At 43.4% G+C, this 20867-nt stretch overlaps 1 protein-coding gene across 2 annotated transcripts in view; it reads right to left on the bottom strand.

Annotated features, from left to right (window-relative positions):
• CHST11 (carbohydrate sulfotransferase 11) overlaps window positions 1-20623 on the bottom strand; it is a 281471-nt gene extending 260848 nt beyond the window's left edge. The window contains exon 1 of one of the 2 annotated variants that reach the window (XM_075344733.1): window positions 20197-20623. In XM_075344733.1, coding sequence (XP_075200848.1) covers window positions 20197-20314 — 118 coding nt within the window. In that variant the 5' untranslated portion in view covers window positions 20315-20623. The remainder of the gene's footprint in view (window positions 1-20196) is intronic. The other variant, XM_075344734.1, reaches the window with a different exon arrangement.
• Window positions 20624-20867: the final 244 nt, after the last annotated feature.

Below are 20867 nucleotides of genomic sequence, written 5' to 3'. Positions count from 1 at the left end.
CAGACAACAAGGTCCCACAATTAATATCAAAAAGCTGATTAACAACACATACTGTAGAAACTACCTATTCTAACCTTGACCAGTCACATTCAATACTTATAGTTTTCACTACAGTGGAGCCTTGGTTTACGAGAACAATCCGTTCTGGTAGTGTGCTCGTAAACCAAGTTACTCGTCTAGCAAAGCAAAATTTCCCATAGGAAATAATTGAAACTCAGACAATTCATTCCACAACCTTTAGCAATGTCCCATCCTGGTCCCCTATTGTGCTATTCCACACACGCACAAACACACACACACACACACATTATGCTCACCTACCCTCCATTCTCTTGGCGGCCTCTAACCTGGTTCTTGTAGTCCGCAGGTATGTGTATTCGGTAACCATCGCGAGATTCCGCTGTCAGCGCTTCAGCAGCAGACGTCATACGCACGAGCTGCTTGCCTCTGATTGGTCAGCACGCTGCTTTTGGGAAGCGCTGACAGTGGCAGCTCCTGCATCGTCGCGATGGTTACCGGATAAACATACCTGCGGACTACAAGAACCAGGTTAGAGGCCGCCAAGAGAACGGAGGGTAGGTGAGCATAATATGTGTGTGTGTTTCTGCGGACTGGAAGAGTGGGTCAGAGCGCCGGGAAAGTACGGAACCGGAATTGTGTGCGGTGAGTATTTGCTTGTACAGCAAAGCATTGCTCTTAAACAGAGTTAAAAATTTACAGCAAGCTTTGCTTGTATAGTAAAATACTTGCACACCAAGTTACTCATAAACTGAGGTTCCACTGTATTTATTATTCTTCCTAACCTATAGGTGCCCTGATGTAGCAAGCTTATAATATTAGACAGTCTATTGCAGAGGTGGGATTCAGCCGGTTCACTAAAATTGTAGCCGATTCCAAGAACTGGCAAGAATAAGTGCCCAGACTCTGTTCTGGGGGCTCACTGGATCCTACTGAATGTGCATTTTTGGTACGCATGACCACTTATATATAATTTTTGCCAATTCCTTTTAACCTAATTAGATGGGCATCCTTATAATTACGCAGACATTGATCTGAGCACTCCATATCAGATATGGATACTGTACTAGGATTAAAATATACAGTAAATATCTACCTACACCATTATGCTTTCCTTTCTCAAACTACATTTGGAAGGATACAGCTTGGCTTATTGTTGTATATACAGGATCCATTTCTTACAAATGTAATATTAAAAGATTTCTGTACTCTGATACACAGTCATGGCGGAAAGTATTGGCACCCTTGAAATTGTTCCGAAACAAAAGCATTTTTCCTAGAAAATTATTGCAATAACACGTTTTGTTATTCATATTTAATTCCTGTTTTGTGTTGTTCCAATACACAAAACAGGGGGAAAAAAAATCCAAATTAGACAAAACTTTCACAAAAAAAAATATCTTAGAATGGGTTAGGCTACATGCGCATGCTGCCTTTTTTGCTGCGTTTTTTGGTGCAGTTTCGCTGTCAGAACTGACATTTGACTTCCCAGCAAAGTCTATTTTCTATGCGCACATTGCAGTTTGTCAGCGTTTTGTCAAAAGTTTGTGACAAAAAAAATGCAGCATGTTCATTCTTCATGCGTTTTTGTCAACATTTGTCACAAAAATGCAGCAAAAACGCATGTTGTGAAAAACGCACCAAAAACGCACCTACAATTACAAGCGTTTTTTGTGACATTTCCAGGCTCTCTCTGACAAGGTGCAGTTTTGGCTGCAGTTTGTGAACACAAAAAGATGCAGCGTGCGCATGTAGCCTTAAGCGGGCTTTACACACTGCGATATCGCCTGAATTTTGTCGTTGGGGTCACGGTTTTGGTGACGCACTTCCGCAATCGTTAGCGATTTAGCTTTGTGTAACAGCGTTCAGCGATGTAAAATCGTCGCAAAAGCGTGATTTATCGCTAATCGGCTACACGGGTCCTAATTCCCAAAAATCGTTACTTCAGCAGTAACGAGGTTGTTCCTCGTTCCTGCGGCATCACACATCGCTGCGTGTGACGCCGCAGGAGCGAGGAACGTCTCCCTACCTGCCTCCCGGCCGCTATGCGGAAGGAAGGAGGTGGGCGGGATGTTACGTCCCGCTCATCTCCGCCCCTCCGCTGCGATTGGGCGGCGGTTCAGTGACGTCGCTGTGACGCCGCACGGACCGCCCCCTTAGAAAGGAGGCGGTTCGCCGGTCACAGCGACGTCGCCGGACAGGTAAGTATGTGTGACGGCTCTGGGCGATGTTGTGCGGCACAGGCAGCGATATGCCCATGTCGCGCAACAGATGGGGGTGGGTACGCACACTAGCGATATCGGGACCGATATCGCAGTGTGTAAAGTAGCCTTTAGACAAAATTGTTGGCACCTTTCCAAAATTGTGGATTATAAGGCTACATGCGCACGCTGCGTTTTTGGCTGCAGTTTTGTTGTCAGAACTTTTTGAGATTTGACTTCCCAGCAAAGTCTATGAGAAGTCAGATTTGCTATGCGCACATTGCAGTTTATTTGGCAGCGTTTTATTTGTCAAAAGTTTGTGACAAAAAAAATGCAGCATGTTCATTCTTCCTGCGTTTTTGTCAACATTTGTCACAAAAACGCAGCAAAAACGCATGTTGTGAAAAATGCACCAAAAACGCACCTATAATTACAAGTATTTTTTGTGACATTTCCAGGCTCTCTCTGACGTGGTGCAGTTTTGGCTGCAGTTTGTGAACACAAAAAGATGCAGCGTGCGCATGTAGCCTAAAACTTTGTTGCACGCATTTGATGCCCTTTCAAACTCACCTGTGGCAAGTAACAGGTGTGGGCATATGAAAATCCCATCTGAAACAAGATAAAAAGGGGAGAAGTTGACTCAATATTTGCACTGTTTGTCTGTGTGTTCCACACTAAGCATGGAGAACAGAGTGAGAGAAGTCTGATGACTTAAGAACCAAAATTATTGAAAGATATCAACAATCTCAAGGCTAGAAGTCGATCTTCGGAGATCTTGATGTTCCTCTAACCATAGTGCGCAACTTAATCTAGAAGTTTACAACCCATGGCACTGTAGTAAATATCGCTGGACATGAACAGTAGAGAAAAATTGATGAAAGATTGCAAGATGGGATAGTCCAAATGCTGGATAAGCAGCCCCAGTCAAGTTCCAAAGAAATTCAAGCTGTACTGCAAGCTCAGGGTGCAACAGTGTCACTGCAAACTATTCGTCAAAATTTGAATGAAATGAAACGCTATGGTAGGACACCCAGGAGGATCCACTGCTAACACTTAGACATATAAAGCTAGACCGTAGTTTAAAAGAATGTATGTGAGCCAAATTCCTTCTGGAAAAGCGTCTTATGGGACATAGATAGAGCTTTTTAGTAAAGCACATCATTCTACTGTTACCGAAAACAAAATGAGGCCTACAAAGAAAAGAACAAAGTACCTACAGCCAAATTTGTTGGAGGTTCAAAGATGTTTTGGGCTTGTTTTGTTGCCTCTGGCACTGGGTGCTCTGATTGTGTGCAAGGCATCACTGGTCCAAACTCCATTTGAGAGATGTAAGACGCTTGTTGATGGTTATAGGAAGGGATTGATTGCAGTTCTTTATTCCAAGGGTGTGCAACGAAATATTAACATGAGAGTGCCAACAATTTTGTCTGGATCATTTTTCGGGTTGTGTGTGAAATTATGTCCAATTTGCCTTATTTTTCTTTTTTTTTTGCATTGATCCAATACACGTAAAGGAACTAAACATGTGTAATTGCAATAATTTTCAGGGAGAAAAACAATTTTTTTTTAGTAATTTTAAAAGGTGCCAACACTTTTGGCCATGACTATACAAAAAATTGTCACACTTGTCCCCAGCTTCTTGCTCTCCCCCGTCATAAAACTACAAATCCTAGCATAGGCACTCTGCGGCCATCGAAAAAGCTATCTAGATAAGTTCCAGTAGAAGGTTTCTTAGTTATTGCTGTAATTTCCCAGTGGAGCTAGTACAGAATAATGATAAAGCAAATCTTTCATGATTGTGCATAATATAACATGATTTCACGTATACTCTATGTAGTCTTCACAGACTGCATAATTATCATAAATTCCTCCATCCTGCCGGATCTCACTCTGCATGGACTCTCGTCTCAGATGGCACTAAGGCTATCAATCTGTGCATCGCCGAATTCACACCTGACCAGTTTCATTACTGTGCATTTCGGATTTATTAAATTTGCCATACCAGATTGCCTGTAATAGGAAGAATCAGGCCACAGTTATTAAACGTGACAACAGCACAGTAAATTTCATTATGCAAACATAATTATGTTTAGTGACAACAAAGCTAATTATTAATTCACTTGGCCTCCTAGCAGTCTGTGCAGTTTGGATGTGCCCCGTAGTCATTACAGGATGAGATGCACAGTGCAGATGTCTGGCCGTCATCACGCAGCAAGCAGAACTGATTAAGAGCAATACAATTTATTTTTAGGAACGTAAGACAGATGCATTGGAGCAATATAGACATTTATTGCCTTGCACACCTACAATAGCTTTATGAGCACGTTAATAAACTTGTAGGAAAACCGATGAGAATTACTATCTTCTATGTCATTTCTAATAAGGTCGCTCCATTTCAAAATGTGGCATATTGCTGAAAAGACAATTGCTGCCGCATACTTATTAGAGTATGTATGGCGAACAAGCAAGATCAGAACGCGGCGCTCCCTTCCTGGTGACTGCTTCTGTGTCCGAAGGCGGGGAAACTGCCGATTGGATGCACTCACGTGATGCCACAACTTCACGTGAGCCGCATCATCGCTGGCCGCGGAGGAGAGTATAGGCTTTTTTATTTTACCTAGTGGACAACCCCTATAAAGGGAAACCTGACAGCTGATACATGCCTGTGCATTGAGCAGCTCAATCCACAGGCAGTATGCATCAGACCATGGCTATATGATCTCAGCCAGGTATTTTTTTAGTCTGAAACGCTGTGTTTCAGAGAAAAACATGGTTGAATAGCAGCTGGGAAACAAGCTGCACGGAAGACTAGCCAAACAGGAGGGTCCCAGTGGCTTCTACCTGGTCACCTGACTTTAAAAGTCTCTCTATATACAAGTAAAATATATCTTTGTACCGTGTTAGCCAAGTTTTACTTGTATCAAAATGGAGGATACCAGAATGTACCGCATCTTTATGGAACTAAAGACACTTCTGAAGAAACGCGCACAACTGGACTTTTTTTATCTCTATATACAAGCACGCAAGGAGCGACCTGTCAATGTAGGGGAACAGGCGAAGAGAAGGCGCCAAAGACCCGCCTTTCCGACTAGTCTCCCGTGCGGCTTGGTCTCCAACAGTTATTAACCTATACCTTCCTAAATACATTAAACATATATAGCTAAAATAATGAGCCATGGTCTGCATCTTCTAGCCTTCAGCTTGCTGAGGTGTATTGCGCTCTGGATTAACAAATCAGACCAGTGGCGTGGTCGTGCTGCTGGCCGAAACTGACCATTCTCAGATGATGCACACAGAGGCAGTTTTGCCTATGCAGCATCGGAGTGCAGTTGCACTAAAGCTAAACGGATCCTGTGTTCTGGCCAGTTTCAGACGATGGCTTATAAATGCTATGCTCTTTGCATAGTAGACCACCCATTGATCCTAACTGCAGCACTTTAAGGAAACTATACAACAAATTATAAACAATAACATTAAAATCCCTAATTTTTTGAGAATGGAGAGGAATTTAAAGAGGTGGTTCATTACTCTGCAATCATGGCCACATCTCTGTAATGCTGATAGGGAAGGCTTTTATTAAATACCTTGTTCAGCCAATTCAGCCTCTCAGCGGCCCTATTGCTGTCCGCTCATCCCCATGAACTGACCCCTGGGCTCCGTGACCTCTGAGATCCGGTGAGGTCACGTTAACTTCCAGTTGACCCAACATCACCGAGCCGGCCCTAATCTTCCTGAGTGACAGGACTGTGAGCAGAATTTCACCACACATCACAGCCCAGCATCGCTCCTGATTGTGGCGTTCTGCAGCTAAGGAGAGAGCGCATGACTTGCTGGGCTGTGATGTGTGGGCAACTCCACCCACAGCCCAGTCACTCAGGGAGACTAGGGCCGGGCCTGGTGGTGTCGGGTCAACTGGAAGTTGAAATGCATCACTGGATCTCAGAGGTCACTTCATGGGGATGAGCGGACCACAATAGCGCCATTCACAGGCAGAATTCGCTAAATATAGAAAAAACCTTCCCTATCAGTTTTACAGAGCTGTGGCCATTATTGCAGAGTAGTGAACCACCTCTTTAAGTAAATTGTAAAGTTGTTTGTTATTAGAACCTCTTTGCAATTATACCCTTTAAAATGATGGAACAACCCATTTTACTACATAGGTATCATTTTCCTTCTGCATTTTTTTGTTAAAGAGAAATAAATCAGAAAAATAATTAGGGATCATACAGTCACCGCTGGGAAAAAATTAATAAAGTATTTTACGAACAGACATGATTATCTTTGACCAGAGCCATTAAACAGGACACACTACAATTAAATTAAATGACCTAAGACTATTTTTATAAGTCACTAAATGATTGTAGCATACCTGTTTTGTTTTTTTTTTTATAGAAAAAAATAAGCTGGGCAACACTTTCTAATATTCCAGGATTGGACTCTGAAATCTCAAAATTAAAATTTCAGGCTTACAATTCGAACCTGTGCTGCGGGAATTCAATCTAATTCTCTTTTTGCTCTGAGTTTTATGAAATAAGTCTCTTTGTCCTTTTGATCATTTTTTTTAATATTGACATAGCCTAAAGGGAGATTTTCTAACAGGTTGAAATATCATTAGTTCAAGAATATAGAACTTTAAATAATATTTTACATGATATATTTTAATATCAAAATTTCCTTAAAAACCCTCAAACTTTTAACACCTCTTCAGCAAGATGCCAGAATATACTGGTGCATTTTGTGCCAAGTTATTCTGGTAAAAAAAAAGTAACCCTTTCTCATATAATATTCAAACATTCCAGATTATTTTTTGGTATACAAAGTAATCTGTGTTATGACAAAAATGTAATCTAGCGTATTGGCTGCAGGAAAAAAAATCCAGCCAATCTGGTAAACCACATACATTTATGAACACGTAACAAATAAGTGAGCCAACACTGACGATAAAAGGTTGGCGCACCTAACTGCCAGTTACAATTTAGAAATGGGAATGGTCTGGCAAATTGACAGGCATGGCTCTAAGGTAGAGCTGAAAAATAACATTCTCGCTAATAAATTTTGATTTCATATTATTTTCACGGAGAAGCTTATGTTCCTCTATGCTTGTTCTGGGGATTTATTTCTTGAGTTGATTAAAACTTCTTTATATGTTCCTAAAGGCCCAGTCACACTAAACAACTTACCAGCGATCCCAACAACGATACAACCTGATAGGGATCGCTGGTAAGTTGCTAGGAGGTCGCTGGTGAGATGTCACACTAAGCGACGCTCCAGCGATCCCACCAGCAACCTGACCTGACAGGGATCGCTGGAGCGTCGCTACACGTGTAAGCATGCTGCGCTTGGTAACTAAGGTAAATATCGGGTAACCAACCCGATATTTACCTTGGTTACCAGCGCACACCGCTTAGCGCTGGCTTCCTGCACACCTAGCCACAGTACACATCGGGTTAATTACCCGATGTGTACTCTTCTACATGTGCAGGCAGCAGGGAGCCGGCTTCTGCGGACGCTGGTAACCACGGTAAACAGCAGGTAACCAAGAAGCCCTTCCCTTGGTTACCCGATATTTACCTTCATTACCAGCGTCCGCCACTCTCACACTGCCAGTGCCGGCTCCCTGTTGCCTGCTCTCCTAGCCACAGTACACATCGGGTTAATTACCCGATGTGAACTGCAACTACATGTGCACAGAGCAGGAGCCGGCACTGACAGCTGAGAGCGGCGGACGCTGGTAACGAAGGTAAATATCGGGTAACCAAGGGAAGGGCTTCTTGGTTACCCGATGTTTACCGTGGTTACCAGCGTCCGCAGAAGCCGGCTCCTGCTGCCTGCACATTTAGTTTTTGCTGTCTCGCTGTCACACACAGCGATGTGTGCTTCACAGCGGGAGAGCAACAACTAAAAAATGGCCCAGGACATTCAGCAACAACCAACGACCTCACAGCAGGGGCCAGGTTGTTGCTGGATGTCACACTAAGCAACATCGCTAGCAAGTTGTGCATCAGCAGCGATGTTGCTAGCGATGTTGCTTAGTGTGACGGTACCTTTAGGATAATTCCAGTTCATCCAGTAGTCATCAAACCGTTTATCATAACAGTGGACAATCCAAACAATTACGGTAATATTCATTGGCAAACAAAATATTGTCATTTGCATAGTAAATTGGTAAAAACGAACACCAATCAGTGATATATAGAGTTGATACCATCTGCATTTGATGCATTTATATTTAACAATAGGCACATTTTTCCAAAATTTTGATGGCTTTTGTGACAGTTTGTCTATCTAGTCTCCTTCAGTCCCCACTGGGAACAACCAGAAAATAACTGTTAAAGGGAACCTGTCACCAGGTTCTTCCTTTATGAGATGCTGCCACCACCAGTGGGCTCTTATATATAGCATTCCAGAATCTATATATATAATTGTCTTATTCTGTCTGTCTGTCTGTCTCTGTCTGTCTGTCTGTCTGTCTGTGTCTGTCATGCTCCAAAATTGTGTCCTTACGGTGACACAAAGCTGATTGGCCGCTGGGCTCGCCATGGCCCCGCCCCCCCACACGGATTGGCCTCTCACCCCGGCTCTCTGCAGGCCCCGCCCCCCTCACGCAATGCACGCTCGCTCTGGCCCAACTGACACGTAGCTCCGACTCCTAGGTGAGTACACACACACACACATCAGATCACACTCACTCTCACACACACCTCACACATCACATCCACACACTCACAACATCCTGGGATATCGCTTGCTTCTACACCGGCTCCGTCAGGATCCCAGCAGCGCCAGACATAACTTTGCGATGCTGGGATCTTGACGGAGCCCGTGAACGCTGGTAACCATTATACACATCGGGTAACTAAGGTCCCTTGGTTACCCGATGTGTATCATAGTTACCAGTGTACACCAGCTCCCGGTACACATGTGCAGGGAGCCGGCATTATACTCCTCTCCCCCCAGGACTACTCCTCCTATTACAGTCCTCCTATTATACTCCTCTCTGAGTATAATAGGAGAACTATTATAGCATGGGGGATGTAGCACGATGGGGGGTGCGCAGCATGGGGGATGTAGCACGATGGGGAGTGCGCAGCATGGGGGATGTAGCACGATGGGGAGTGCGCAGCATGGGGAATGGAGCACGATGGGGGGTGCGCAGCATGGGGAATGGAGCACGATGGGGGGTGCGCAGCATGGGGGAATGGAGCACGATGGGGAGTGCGCAGCATGGGGGATGTAGCACGATGGGGAGTGCGCAGCATGGGGGATGTAGCACGATGGGGAGTGCGCAGCATGGGGGATGTAGCACGATGGGGAGTGCGCAGCATGGGGGATGTAGCACGATGGGGAGTGCGCAGCATGGGGGATGTAGCACGATGGAGAGTGTGCAGCATGGGGGATGTAGCACGATGGGGAGTGTGCAGCATGGGGGATGTAGTACGATGGGGAGTGCGCAGCATGGGGGATGGAGCACGATGGGGAGTGCGCAGCATGGGGGATGGAGCACGATGGGGAGTGCGGAGTATGGCGGATGGAGCGCGTTTGGGAGTGCGCAGCATGGCGGATGGAGCACGTTTGGGAGTGCGCAGCATGGGAGATGGAGCACGATGGGGAGTGCGCAGCATGGCGGATGGAGCACGTTTGGGAGTGCGCAGCATGGGGGATGGAGCACGATGGGGAGTGCACAGCATGGCGGAAGGAGCACGTTTGGGAGTGCGCAGCATGGCGGATGGAGCACGTTTGGGAGTGCGCAGCATGGGGGATGGAGCACGATGGGGAGTGCGCAGCATGGCGGAAGGAGCACGTTTGGGAGTGCGCAGCATGGCGGATGGAGCACGTTTGGGAGTGCGCAGCATGGCGGATGGAGCACGTTTGGGAGTGCGCAGCATGGCGGATGGAGCACGTTTGGGAGTGCGCAGCATGGCGGATGGAGCACGTTTGGGAGTGCGCAGGATGGGAGATGGAGCACGATGGGGAGTGCGCAGCATGGGGGATGGAGCACGATGGGGAGTGCGCTGCATGGGGGATGGAGCACGATGGGAAGTGCACACCTCCCCCCAACACACACACACACACGCGCGCGCGTGCGCACTGCACAACACACCACACACACACACTGGGAACCACAAACAACTGCCCTACACAGACACCCACACACACAGACAACGCTGCACACACAAATATACGCACATACCGCACAACACACACATTGCACAAAACATACCTCCCCCCAAAACACACCACACACACACAAACCGCGCAACACACACACAACGCTACAGACACACAGCGCTCCACAAACAACGCAACACACAAACAACACCCCTCTCACCCCCCATCACACCCAGACAACATCCAGAACATGTACAGCACCCTACACAAACACTTGGTAACTACACACAACAACATATATATATATATATATATATATATAACAAAAATCATACATGAACTACACAATACGTAAATTCTAGAATACCCGATGCGTAGAATCGGGCCACCTTCTAGTAGTGTATATAAGTGTCCAGGCCGCTTTGTTAAACGTAAAAAACAGCTTTATTATACTCACCTAGGGAGCGCCTCCTCTCTGCGGTAATCTCCGTCCTCCTTCCTCTGAGATCTGTGTTCATGACACGTCCTATGTCATCCACACAGGCCGGCATTGATGTCCTGCGCAGGCACACTTTCATCGGCTCGCACAGGGACGATCAAAGTATTGTAGTTCACATGTGTGGGCGGTCTTTAACTCCCTCAACAGGGCACATCAAAGTCCGACTGCACAGGACCGCAATGCCGGCCTGGGCTGTATAGAAGGAGGACGGAGATCGCAGCAGAAAGAAGGCGGCAGACCGGAGAGCAGCGACGCCCAGCAAACCAGACCGCCCCCCTAGGTGGGTATTATTAAAGTGTTTTTTACGTTCTACACACCACTGGTGGTGTCTGGAGTTTATTTTTGCCAAATATGGTGACAGGTTCCCTTTAATATGAAGAGATGTAGTGCCAAAAAAAAACAAAAAACATTTTTGGGTGTGATTAGTGATGAGCAAGCACTACCATGCTTGGATGGCATGTGATAAGCCACACTACTACCATTCTTGGGTGCTCGATACTCGTAACAAGCACCTGAACGCGCGAAACTCGTGTGCAGAGTATACAGTAATGGAAGTCAATGAGGAACTTGAACATTTTTTCTGGAAGATCTTTCGGAAAAATGCTTGAGTTCCCCACTGACTTCCATTATACTCGGTACATGAGTCGCGCCCATCCAAGCATCCAACTGCCTGTTACGAGTACCGAGCACGGTAGTGCTCACTCATCACTAGCCGTGATAAAAGATATGATCAACTAAGGAGCCATTTTTGCCAATTATGCAATCACTAAAGACATTTACCCATAATTGTAGACATTTACTACATGTTCTGATATTTTAGATTAGCATCATCACATGTAAAACGGTAAGTGGGGTGAGTGTTTATATATGCCAACAAGAAAGTCATTCATCATAAATGTATTGATACTCATTGTAGAGCTAATACAGGTATACACTATATAAAACTAAATCATACATATACACATATACAGAACACTATAATAATGACCTTACATACAGATGGGGTTTCTATCCACAACCAGTGTTATTTTATATATTATGCCTATTGACTATATTTTTAGGAGGAACACCTTCGCAGAAGACCATTCTTAAACATATTTTGGGTGGTCATATTAAAGAAATTCTACAGTATACTGTTTTATATGATGTAACAGAAGAATAGAATAAAATTCCAATACAATTGCAGGCAAACAAACCCAATATATCTATTTTGAACTCATTAAATTGTGTGTAACAGATCCTTATAGTGAAGGCTGTGATGGTTTTGCTGCATGAAATGATTTTTTTTCCCCATTTGATTTTTTTGCTACTTCATCACTGTGACATCTATGGCTGACATCTTTAGTGAAGAGGTTTATGTAAAATCCAACCTCGGCGACTCCTCACTCCTCTTTTCCCTGAATTATCATACATTCATACTTGATTTACACCGGATAATCAGCACCTTTTAGTTCACCCTCCACTATTTTCTAGATGTTCATCATCTCGGTAACAGTTTGGCCTTCTCTTTATGCAGAAAATACAATAAGGCTACCACGGCTCTTATTGAGAGACATGGTGGGTGGTGATTAATCAGCCCCCTGCCAGAAAAAGGGGTTGTATAACATTAACCCTTGTCAAAGAAGCAGCTGTTGAGTCGTCCATTATAACTGCCTACTACCACACATCCAATGTGGAAAGCTCTACTTTGTGAATTTAACAATTAATTTCCTTGATGTGGGTGAGAAAAATAATGAATTGTTGAAAGTTCTAAATCTTATATCTTATTTTAGGAGGGTTTTGACTAAAAATGTAATATTAGCTATAGATTAGTACATTAAAATACAGTTGGGTAATTGGGTTTTATTCACTTTCAGAGTCATTTTTAATTCAGTAGTAATACGACTTTCCTACTTTAGGCACATCACACGAATATGAAAAATCACTGGAGAAGGACATCATGGTCGGAAGAATAGAAGGAACAAGGCGAAGAGGAAGACCAGCAACCCAATGGCTTGATACAATTAAGATAACAATGGCGAACACCATAGTGGATCTATCTAGACTTGCACAAGATCGATCTTCCTACACAGTTCAGCCGTAATGTCACCATGGCTTGAGATTGAGCTGAAGGCCATTATAAAAAAAAATAAATAAAATAAAAAGGGCCAGTTTTACAATTTCAATAACAGTTAGGGCGGCCATATTGGTTGTCTCATTTATAACAGCTGATGAGAAACAGTTTCTTTTATAGTTACTAGAGTTGGTTCACATTGATTAGCAGGATCTAGTCCATGGACAGAAGTCTCAATACTGCCCCCTATCTGACGACATCCATGGCTCTTCTATTGATAAAGGCAGTCAGGTGCGACATCATGTTCAATGATAACATCGTGCCCAGCCTTGCTAATCAAAAGAAGAGCCATAGATGTAGTCAGGCCAGAGATGGTTCTCACAGCCCTTCTTTGGCGACCAGAGATTACTGTTGTGGTTGATCAGACTGGATCATGCAAATTGATTAGCACCAAATCTACTAATTATTATATGAGGTATATAACAAAGCAACACAATCCTTCAAAATGGAGCAGGAATGTACCAATGATGGTTTGGGAAAAATTAGGAGTAATTGCTTTAAGAGTTCTACAACCTCGGAAACTTATGAAATTTCTTATGTGAGGGCACCACTTTCTCCTTATCCTCTCAACCTTGTGAACCTCAGATTTGGATGGTATACAGAACATACATCAATCTCGTTTTTTAGTGGAGTATTGAGCCCATTTCCATACCAGCTAGGATGGAGAGAGTTCTTTTTGGTTGTTTTCAGCCTCCACCTAGAATAGTAACTGTCTGGACTTAGCGATTAGCTTTTCTACAAGATAGCATTCACTCAATACCATGTTCGGAAAAGGCACTACAATTCTTTCTAAGAAGAATATTGACATTATTAGCAGGAGCACTTGATTTCTCGTTTGAAAAACACATTATGACAGAACTGATGATCAAAGAGAACCTGAGATTCATATTGCCCGAATAACAGGTATCATACAATAGCTGCGATATTGCAGATGTTCATGTTTTAAGGCCACTTTACACACAGAGATAAATCTGCGGCAGATCTGTGGTTGCAGTGAAATTGTGGACAATCAGTGCCAGGTTTGTGTACAAATGGAACAATATGTCCATGATTTTACTGCAACCACAGATCTGACAAAGATTTATCTCTGTGTGTAAAGTGGCCTTTACTCTGAAACATTATGGATTTTATGGGGGAAAGAAAGACAGAAAACATACTTCGAAAAGCCAACTGAAGACCATGCGTTTCTGATGATCAGCCCAAGGCTGGTCCTTGCTGGCTTCTCTCTGCCCCCCTAGATGTACAGATCTCTCCTTATATACACACACATAGGAAGAGATCTGTCAGTCTACGAGAGCACGGTGGAGAGAAGCAGACAAGACCGGCTTCTTGGACCAGTCATCGGAGACACATGGTCTCCAGACGGCTTTTCAAAGTATCTTTTCTCTGAAGCACCGCATACATGAATCAGGCACCATTAATGTCCTGTCAGGTTACCCTTAAGCAATTGGAATATACAAGGAAAAACAGTTTATAAGGTGGAATTCCTATTCAGTTCCTGCAATGAAAGTCAATGATAATGTATCATGGAAAATACACTACATTACAGTCCAAAAACAAAGCTCTTTTTTAAACTGGGCCCTCAGTGAGAACATGGTGATTCCGAATCTTCATCATTGGGTAGCAAATGTTCTTGGCAAAATTAATGTGTCAGCACTTCCCCTTTACCAATTCTCTAATATTAGCAACATCGTGACATATAAAAATATCAGAATAAAATATGGGCTGTACGTTCATAGTCTGATGCACTTTACCCCAGTTTTAAGGAAACATTTGTTTTGATTGTACGCTTCAGCAAAAAGCAGTGAAGGGCGGCTGAGTGTATTCATCACACAAGAGAATACCATTTTGTAAGAAATTAAATGGCTTCCTTATTCTCTATGCCTATCACAGGTCACTGATCACTGAAGAGAAATCACGCAGTCACATGTAAATCAGCCACATTACTCTGTAATTATAGAATGCCAACATATTCTGCAGAGCTGTACAGAGAATGCATAGAGTGGAAAAACTGTCATAATAATAGTTAAGAAAAAACAAATGATGCACCCATTAAAGGAGTTGTCCACTACTTTAACATTGAAGACCTCTCTTTAGGATATGTCATTAATGTCTGATCAGCCGGGGTCTGACACCTGGCATCCACGCAGATCAGTTGTTCTTGGTGTCGGCAGCTGGTAATGCTCGGTTTCGGAGCATCCCTGTCTTCTGCACATTTACCTACTATTAATTTGAATGTGAGGCAAGATGTGCAGTACCTGGCCACTATCAGTTGACAAGGAAGCTCCAGAACTGCACATTTCCTGCGGCCGCCGGCACCGAGAACAGCTGATCGACGTTGGTGTCAGGTGTCGGACCCCAGCTGATCATCACTGATGACCTATCCAAAGAATAGGTCATCAATGTAAATGTAGTGGACAACCCATTTAAATACCTTCATGGCTGCCTAAAAATATGTTGCTACCTCAGTTTTATGTATTAACGGGAACCTGTGAGGTGCACTATGCACTCAGTACCACGAGCAGTTCTGAGTACATATTGCTAATCCCTGCCTAACCGTCCCTGTATCTAGTCGCATACATAAAGAGATCTATAGAAAAAGTATGTCTAAAGATCTTTTATCGTATGCTAATGAGGCCAGCGACTAGTCGCAAATGTGTTACTTCCTGTGCTCATTCTGCCCTCTTAGCATGGTAGCACACCGACTGGGGCGTGCTAACATATTAGTCAGTGCAGCATCACCAGTGATGACGCGCGTACCTGTGTCCGCTGGCCGGGTGTACGCGTCCTGGCTTCACAGAGGTCATTAGCGCATGACTGGAAGTGCCAAGACTTCTGATCAGCGGTGACAGAGGACACAGGTACGCGCGTCACCGCTGATGATGATGCTGCATTGAATAGCATGTTAGCACGCCAGGGGTGTACTAACATGCTAAGAGGGTGGGATGGGAACTAACACACTTGGGACTAGTCCCTGCGCTCATTAGCATATGATAAAAGATCTTTAGAAATACTTTTTCTATAGATCTCTATCTATGCTAGTGTATACAGGGACGGTTAGGCAGGGATTAGCAATATTCACCCAGAACTGCTCGTGGTTCAGGGCGCATATTGCACCTGACAGGTTCCCCATTAAGGCCCCATGCACACGTTGAGTATTTGGTGAGTTTTTTACCTCTGTATTTGTATCCCAAAACCAGAAGTGGGTAAGAAATATAGAAGTGGTGCTCATGTTTCTATTATACTTTTCCCCTGACTGTACCACTCCTCGTTTTAACTTCAACATAACGAGCTAAAAACTCAAACATTCAACATATATACGTGGCCTTAGAAAGTCAATAGAGAGGTGACCGCACATGTATTTTACATTCTTCTTGTTAAAGTCTATGAGTTAGGCTGAGTTCACAGGTCCAGTAATAATCTGTTAGGCCTCGGTTCCACTTACGCATAGCTTCCGATGTGAGAGCATCGGAAGTGATATGCTAATGACCCTCTGCGGTGAGTGTGAGCCGAGGGTCATGTGACTGTGATCTGATCTTGTGATCAGATCACAGCTGCGGAGAAGCGGGAGGGAGCACTTTCTCCTTCTCCTCCGCTGCCTGTCTCTGCTTACTTTGCACTGCATTTGGATTACATGCGAGTGCAGTGCAATGTTTCACACGCTTTTCTAGACTTGTATGGGGGTGCATGAGCCGAGAATCGCTGTGAAACACAGAATACTGCGATTCATTTCTCATGCCGATATGGCATGAGAAATCAATCGCAGATGGACACTGCCCCATAGTTTTGCACTAGCGTGAGAGCAATACGATGTTTTATCAGATTGCACTCGTCCGTGCAAAATGCAAGTGGAACCGAGGCCTCAGAACGGATTCAGCAGCAATCCACTGGTAAAAGGTTCTGCAAACACAACTGTTTAATTCATTTTTAAATAACTGATTTCTGCCTGATAAGTTTTTTTTTTTTTTTTTTTTTTTACATTGAAGTGTATAGAAAACAGATCCGTTAACTAATTGCGATGTATCTTCAGTTTTTCTTTCATTTGTAAAGGATCAGTTTTTCTGCTTACTGGCTCAGTTTCAAATGGGAGATAAATAGCATCTCATCGGATCCGTTTTCCATAGACTCCAATGTTAAAAAAAAAAACAAAACAGATTCAGCTAAAATCAATTATTTAAAAAACAGACAAAAAAAGTTGTTTGGACGACTTTTTTACCAATGGATCACTGCTGGATTCATTCTAACGGATGATTACTGGTCAAGTGAATGCAGACTAAGAGAGAGCTTTGCAAGCAGTTTTGCTTTTTATTATTTCAATTAGAAGAAAAAGAGAACGTCCATTCTTTGAAAACTGTAAAACATTAAATCCATGCCAAGTCAATGAGTTCTGTTGCCGCGTCCCTTCTTACATACCACTATGTACACCTCTACAATATGGAGACTCCTTGTGCGCCACTACTGAGGCAGAGAGAATGATGCCAGTCTTAAAAAGTGGCACTGTAAGTTACAAGAGAAATTTACGACTTTTGGCCAAATAACATTGACCATCAGCTGCTCTACATAGAGATACTGTATATGGAATCCACGAGCTGGTAATGCATCCCTTTCATGTGTGCTCATGTGTCACGGCAGGACACGAGAACTCACCCCAAGGTTAGCATGTTCATTACGGGCTGCTGAGACTAATCCCCATTGTAACAAATGGCTCTACGACTTACTGCACCGATACCTTGCTCTTGGCATTTTCTAGTCCAATCTCCTATATAGACTATCTTCAAGAAGCAATAATGGAATGATGTGCGAATCACTCAGCACCAACAAGAAGTGTGATCTCAGATTACTGTACGAGACACTTGTTTATATTCCCAAGAGCAAAGCAACACTCAGTGTTCAAAGGAGAGCGAGCAACCCCTATACTTACAACGAAAGTCACAGACCACTAATGACGGATTTGGATTTATTTCAATACCCACTTGAAAAGTGATTGTATCAATTAAAATTTTTGGAAACAGGTATTAATACCAGCATATATATATATATATATATATATATATATATATATATATATATATATATATATATATATACATACATATACACACACACACACACACACACTCACATATGAATACAACATACATATATACACACACATATATATATATATATATATATATATATATATATATATATATACACACACACACACACACACACACACACACACACGCATGCACGTGTGTGTGTGTGTGTGTTATAGATATACACGATATACGTGTGTGTGTGTGTGTTATAGATATACGCATATATATACGCATCACATTCTGATTACACAGAGTGGTGTTACATGGACATTATCTCTAGATTCTCTTGGGCCATCCAATTACATATAGGGCTTGCTTTCTCATTAAAAAGGCGTTCTTGAGCATCTGTAGTGTGTGTTACAGTTTAGTACATGCAAAGTAACATTTTATAACACCTTTTGGGCAGAAACTCTGGATAGACCCCTATTAAGAGTCAAAAGGCACCATTGGGTGCTACCGGTGTGTCTGTCATGAGACGGATCAAAACTGCCAACGGAGATCTGTACAGAGCTATTGCAGAAGCTATTTTAGAAAAGAATCTTAAAGAAAAACATTGACTTATAATATCAAAATCGATTATATCTATGTATAGAGCGTCAACCAACACACTAATATACGAGAGATATATATTATATATATATGCGGGTGTTTGACATAAAATACATATAGCAGGCACAATGAATATGGTTTGAGTACTATTGAAGTTCACTGAAAACACTTTGGACTGCTAAGTTTTCAAGCTCTCTCTCTATATCTATCTATCTATATAAATACATATATACACACTGGTGGATACAGACAGAAAAGGGCCCCTGTGCAAGAACACTCTATGGGCCCTTTTCAGTCCAATAACGCATCAAAATATACAACTTCACCTGCTTTGTATGTAGAAATGGGCCCCTTACCTCTTTGGCTCCTGTACAGCCGCACTGGCTGCACCAAGGCTATATACGCACAAACACACATATATATATATATATATATATATATATATATATATTATATATATATATATATATATCGCACATATATACACACACACACACTTGAAAACTTAACTGTCCAAAGTGTTTTCAGGGAACTTTAGGCACAAAGAGTGTGAACTTCAATAGTACACTAGTAGTCACTCGCTCTCCACTAACAATTTCCATGAATGAACTATCAGCAGTACTTAGATAACCCACAATTACACAAATTTAAAGGGGGTGCACATAAAACTACCATACGCATCCAGACATTACCAAACACTTCTAATGAAATGAGCGGCACATGGGCGTCTTCATTAGCCGACACAAGGCAATCAGAAGCTCTATGAACACAATTTACTTCCCATGAAGATAGGAGCATATAATGGGCTTCAAGGGACACACTACAAGTTGTGTATATGGAGAATTGCCCTTCCAGCCCAGCGTACTGCTTAGTACTACCGATCAGAAATCCCATACAGTACACCCCAGCTTGTACCATAATACACCGCTCCACACGACACTGAATATTGGGGCAATATCAGCCGCCATCATTAAGAACTAATGTTATTATACAAAAAGGACAATACCAATCTTGGTTTGGGTTTTTTTCGCCTGAAAAGCGGCATAAAAGAGGTTCTCGATGTTGGAGAAATTAAATATTTGACCAAATCCCCCATATAATTGACAGTCCTGCGAAACCTTTGATAACTATGTGTCACAGTCAACAGGACTAGAAAAAGTTTCTAGCCCCAGGAAACACAACAAAACGTTCCTTCTATTATACATGTGTGAGAAGGCAAAGCCTCAGCCGGGAGAAGAATGCTGGTATGTGAGCCCCAAGGTGTAGGATATCTGCTAGTATATATAGATAGATAGATAATAGATAGATAGATAGATAGATAGAGGGATAGATAGATAGAGGGATAGATAGATAGAGGGATAGATAGATAGAGGGATAGATAGATAGATAGATAGATAGAGGGATAGAGGGATAGAGGGATACATAGATAGAGGGATAGATAGATAGAGATAGATAGATAGATAGATAGATAGATAGATAGATAGATAGATATGGTGATCACATAGTATGGGAAACTATCACTATAGCAGACAAGTCAGAGAGGGGCATGCAGGACCATCACTATATAGTGGGTGGCAGATGTGCCCAGCTGGCAGGGAGCAGGACAGGGGGCGCCTCACTTACCTGGGTGCAACATACTTTGGAAATAAAAGATGACCAGGATGAAGGATCCCAAGCATGTGAACAGCACCATCCTGCAGATGCGGTTCATCCTCATCACCTCCATCAGTGCCTGCTTCATAGCGATCTGCTGCCTGCGCCTTTTCCGCTGTAGGGTGTGGATGTCGCACTGGGGCTTGGTTATGGTACGGGCATTCACATATGAGAGGATGACTGGTACAGGCTACCCCGGTCAGACATTGGCATCAGCAGCTGCTGGTACGGGGGGATGCTCCAGCATCACTGGACTGCTGTGTGTGAGTGGCCGGCTCCCGTGGTGTCGGCATGAATGTGATGGACGCGTGGAGAGAGGGGTGAGAGCAGCTGCCAGGCTGTGTGCACCGGCCGGAGCTCTGACAGCGCCGAGTGCAGGGGGCGAGCCTGACGCCGGGCACCACCGCTGGCTCCTCCTTCTTTTGTTTGCCGCTGCTAAAATGCAGCTTCTGCACTGCCACCTGCTGGCCAGTACGTGTAACTGCACGGTATCGCGGCGTCGCCTGTTATATCGGGACAGGGCGCTCTGTCGCTCACTGTGGTAGCAGCATTGCTGGCTGACCTTCCCTCTGAGGGAAGTCTGTGCTATCTGAGGTTGCGTGGGGTTTGTAGATTGATTAACTGATGAGCAAATCACCCAC

Source organism: Anomaloglossus baeobatrachus, chromosome 4, assembly GCF_048569485.1.
Source record: "Anomaloglossus baeobatrachus isolate aAnoBae1 chromosome 4, aAnoBae1.hap1, whole genome shotgun sequence".
In the NCBI taxonomy this organism is placed as follows: Eukaryota; Metazoa; Chordata; class Amphibia; order Anura; family Aromobatidae; genus Anomaloglossus; species Anomaloglossus baeobatrachus.
This window is presented reverse-complemented; position numbering and strand designations above follow the sequence as displayed.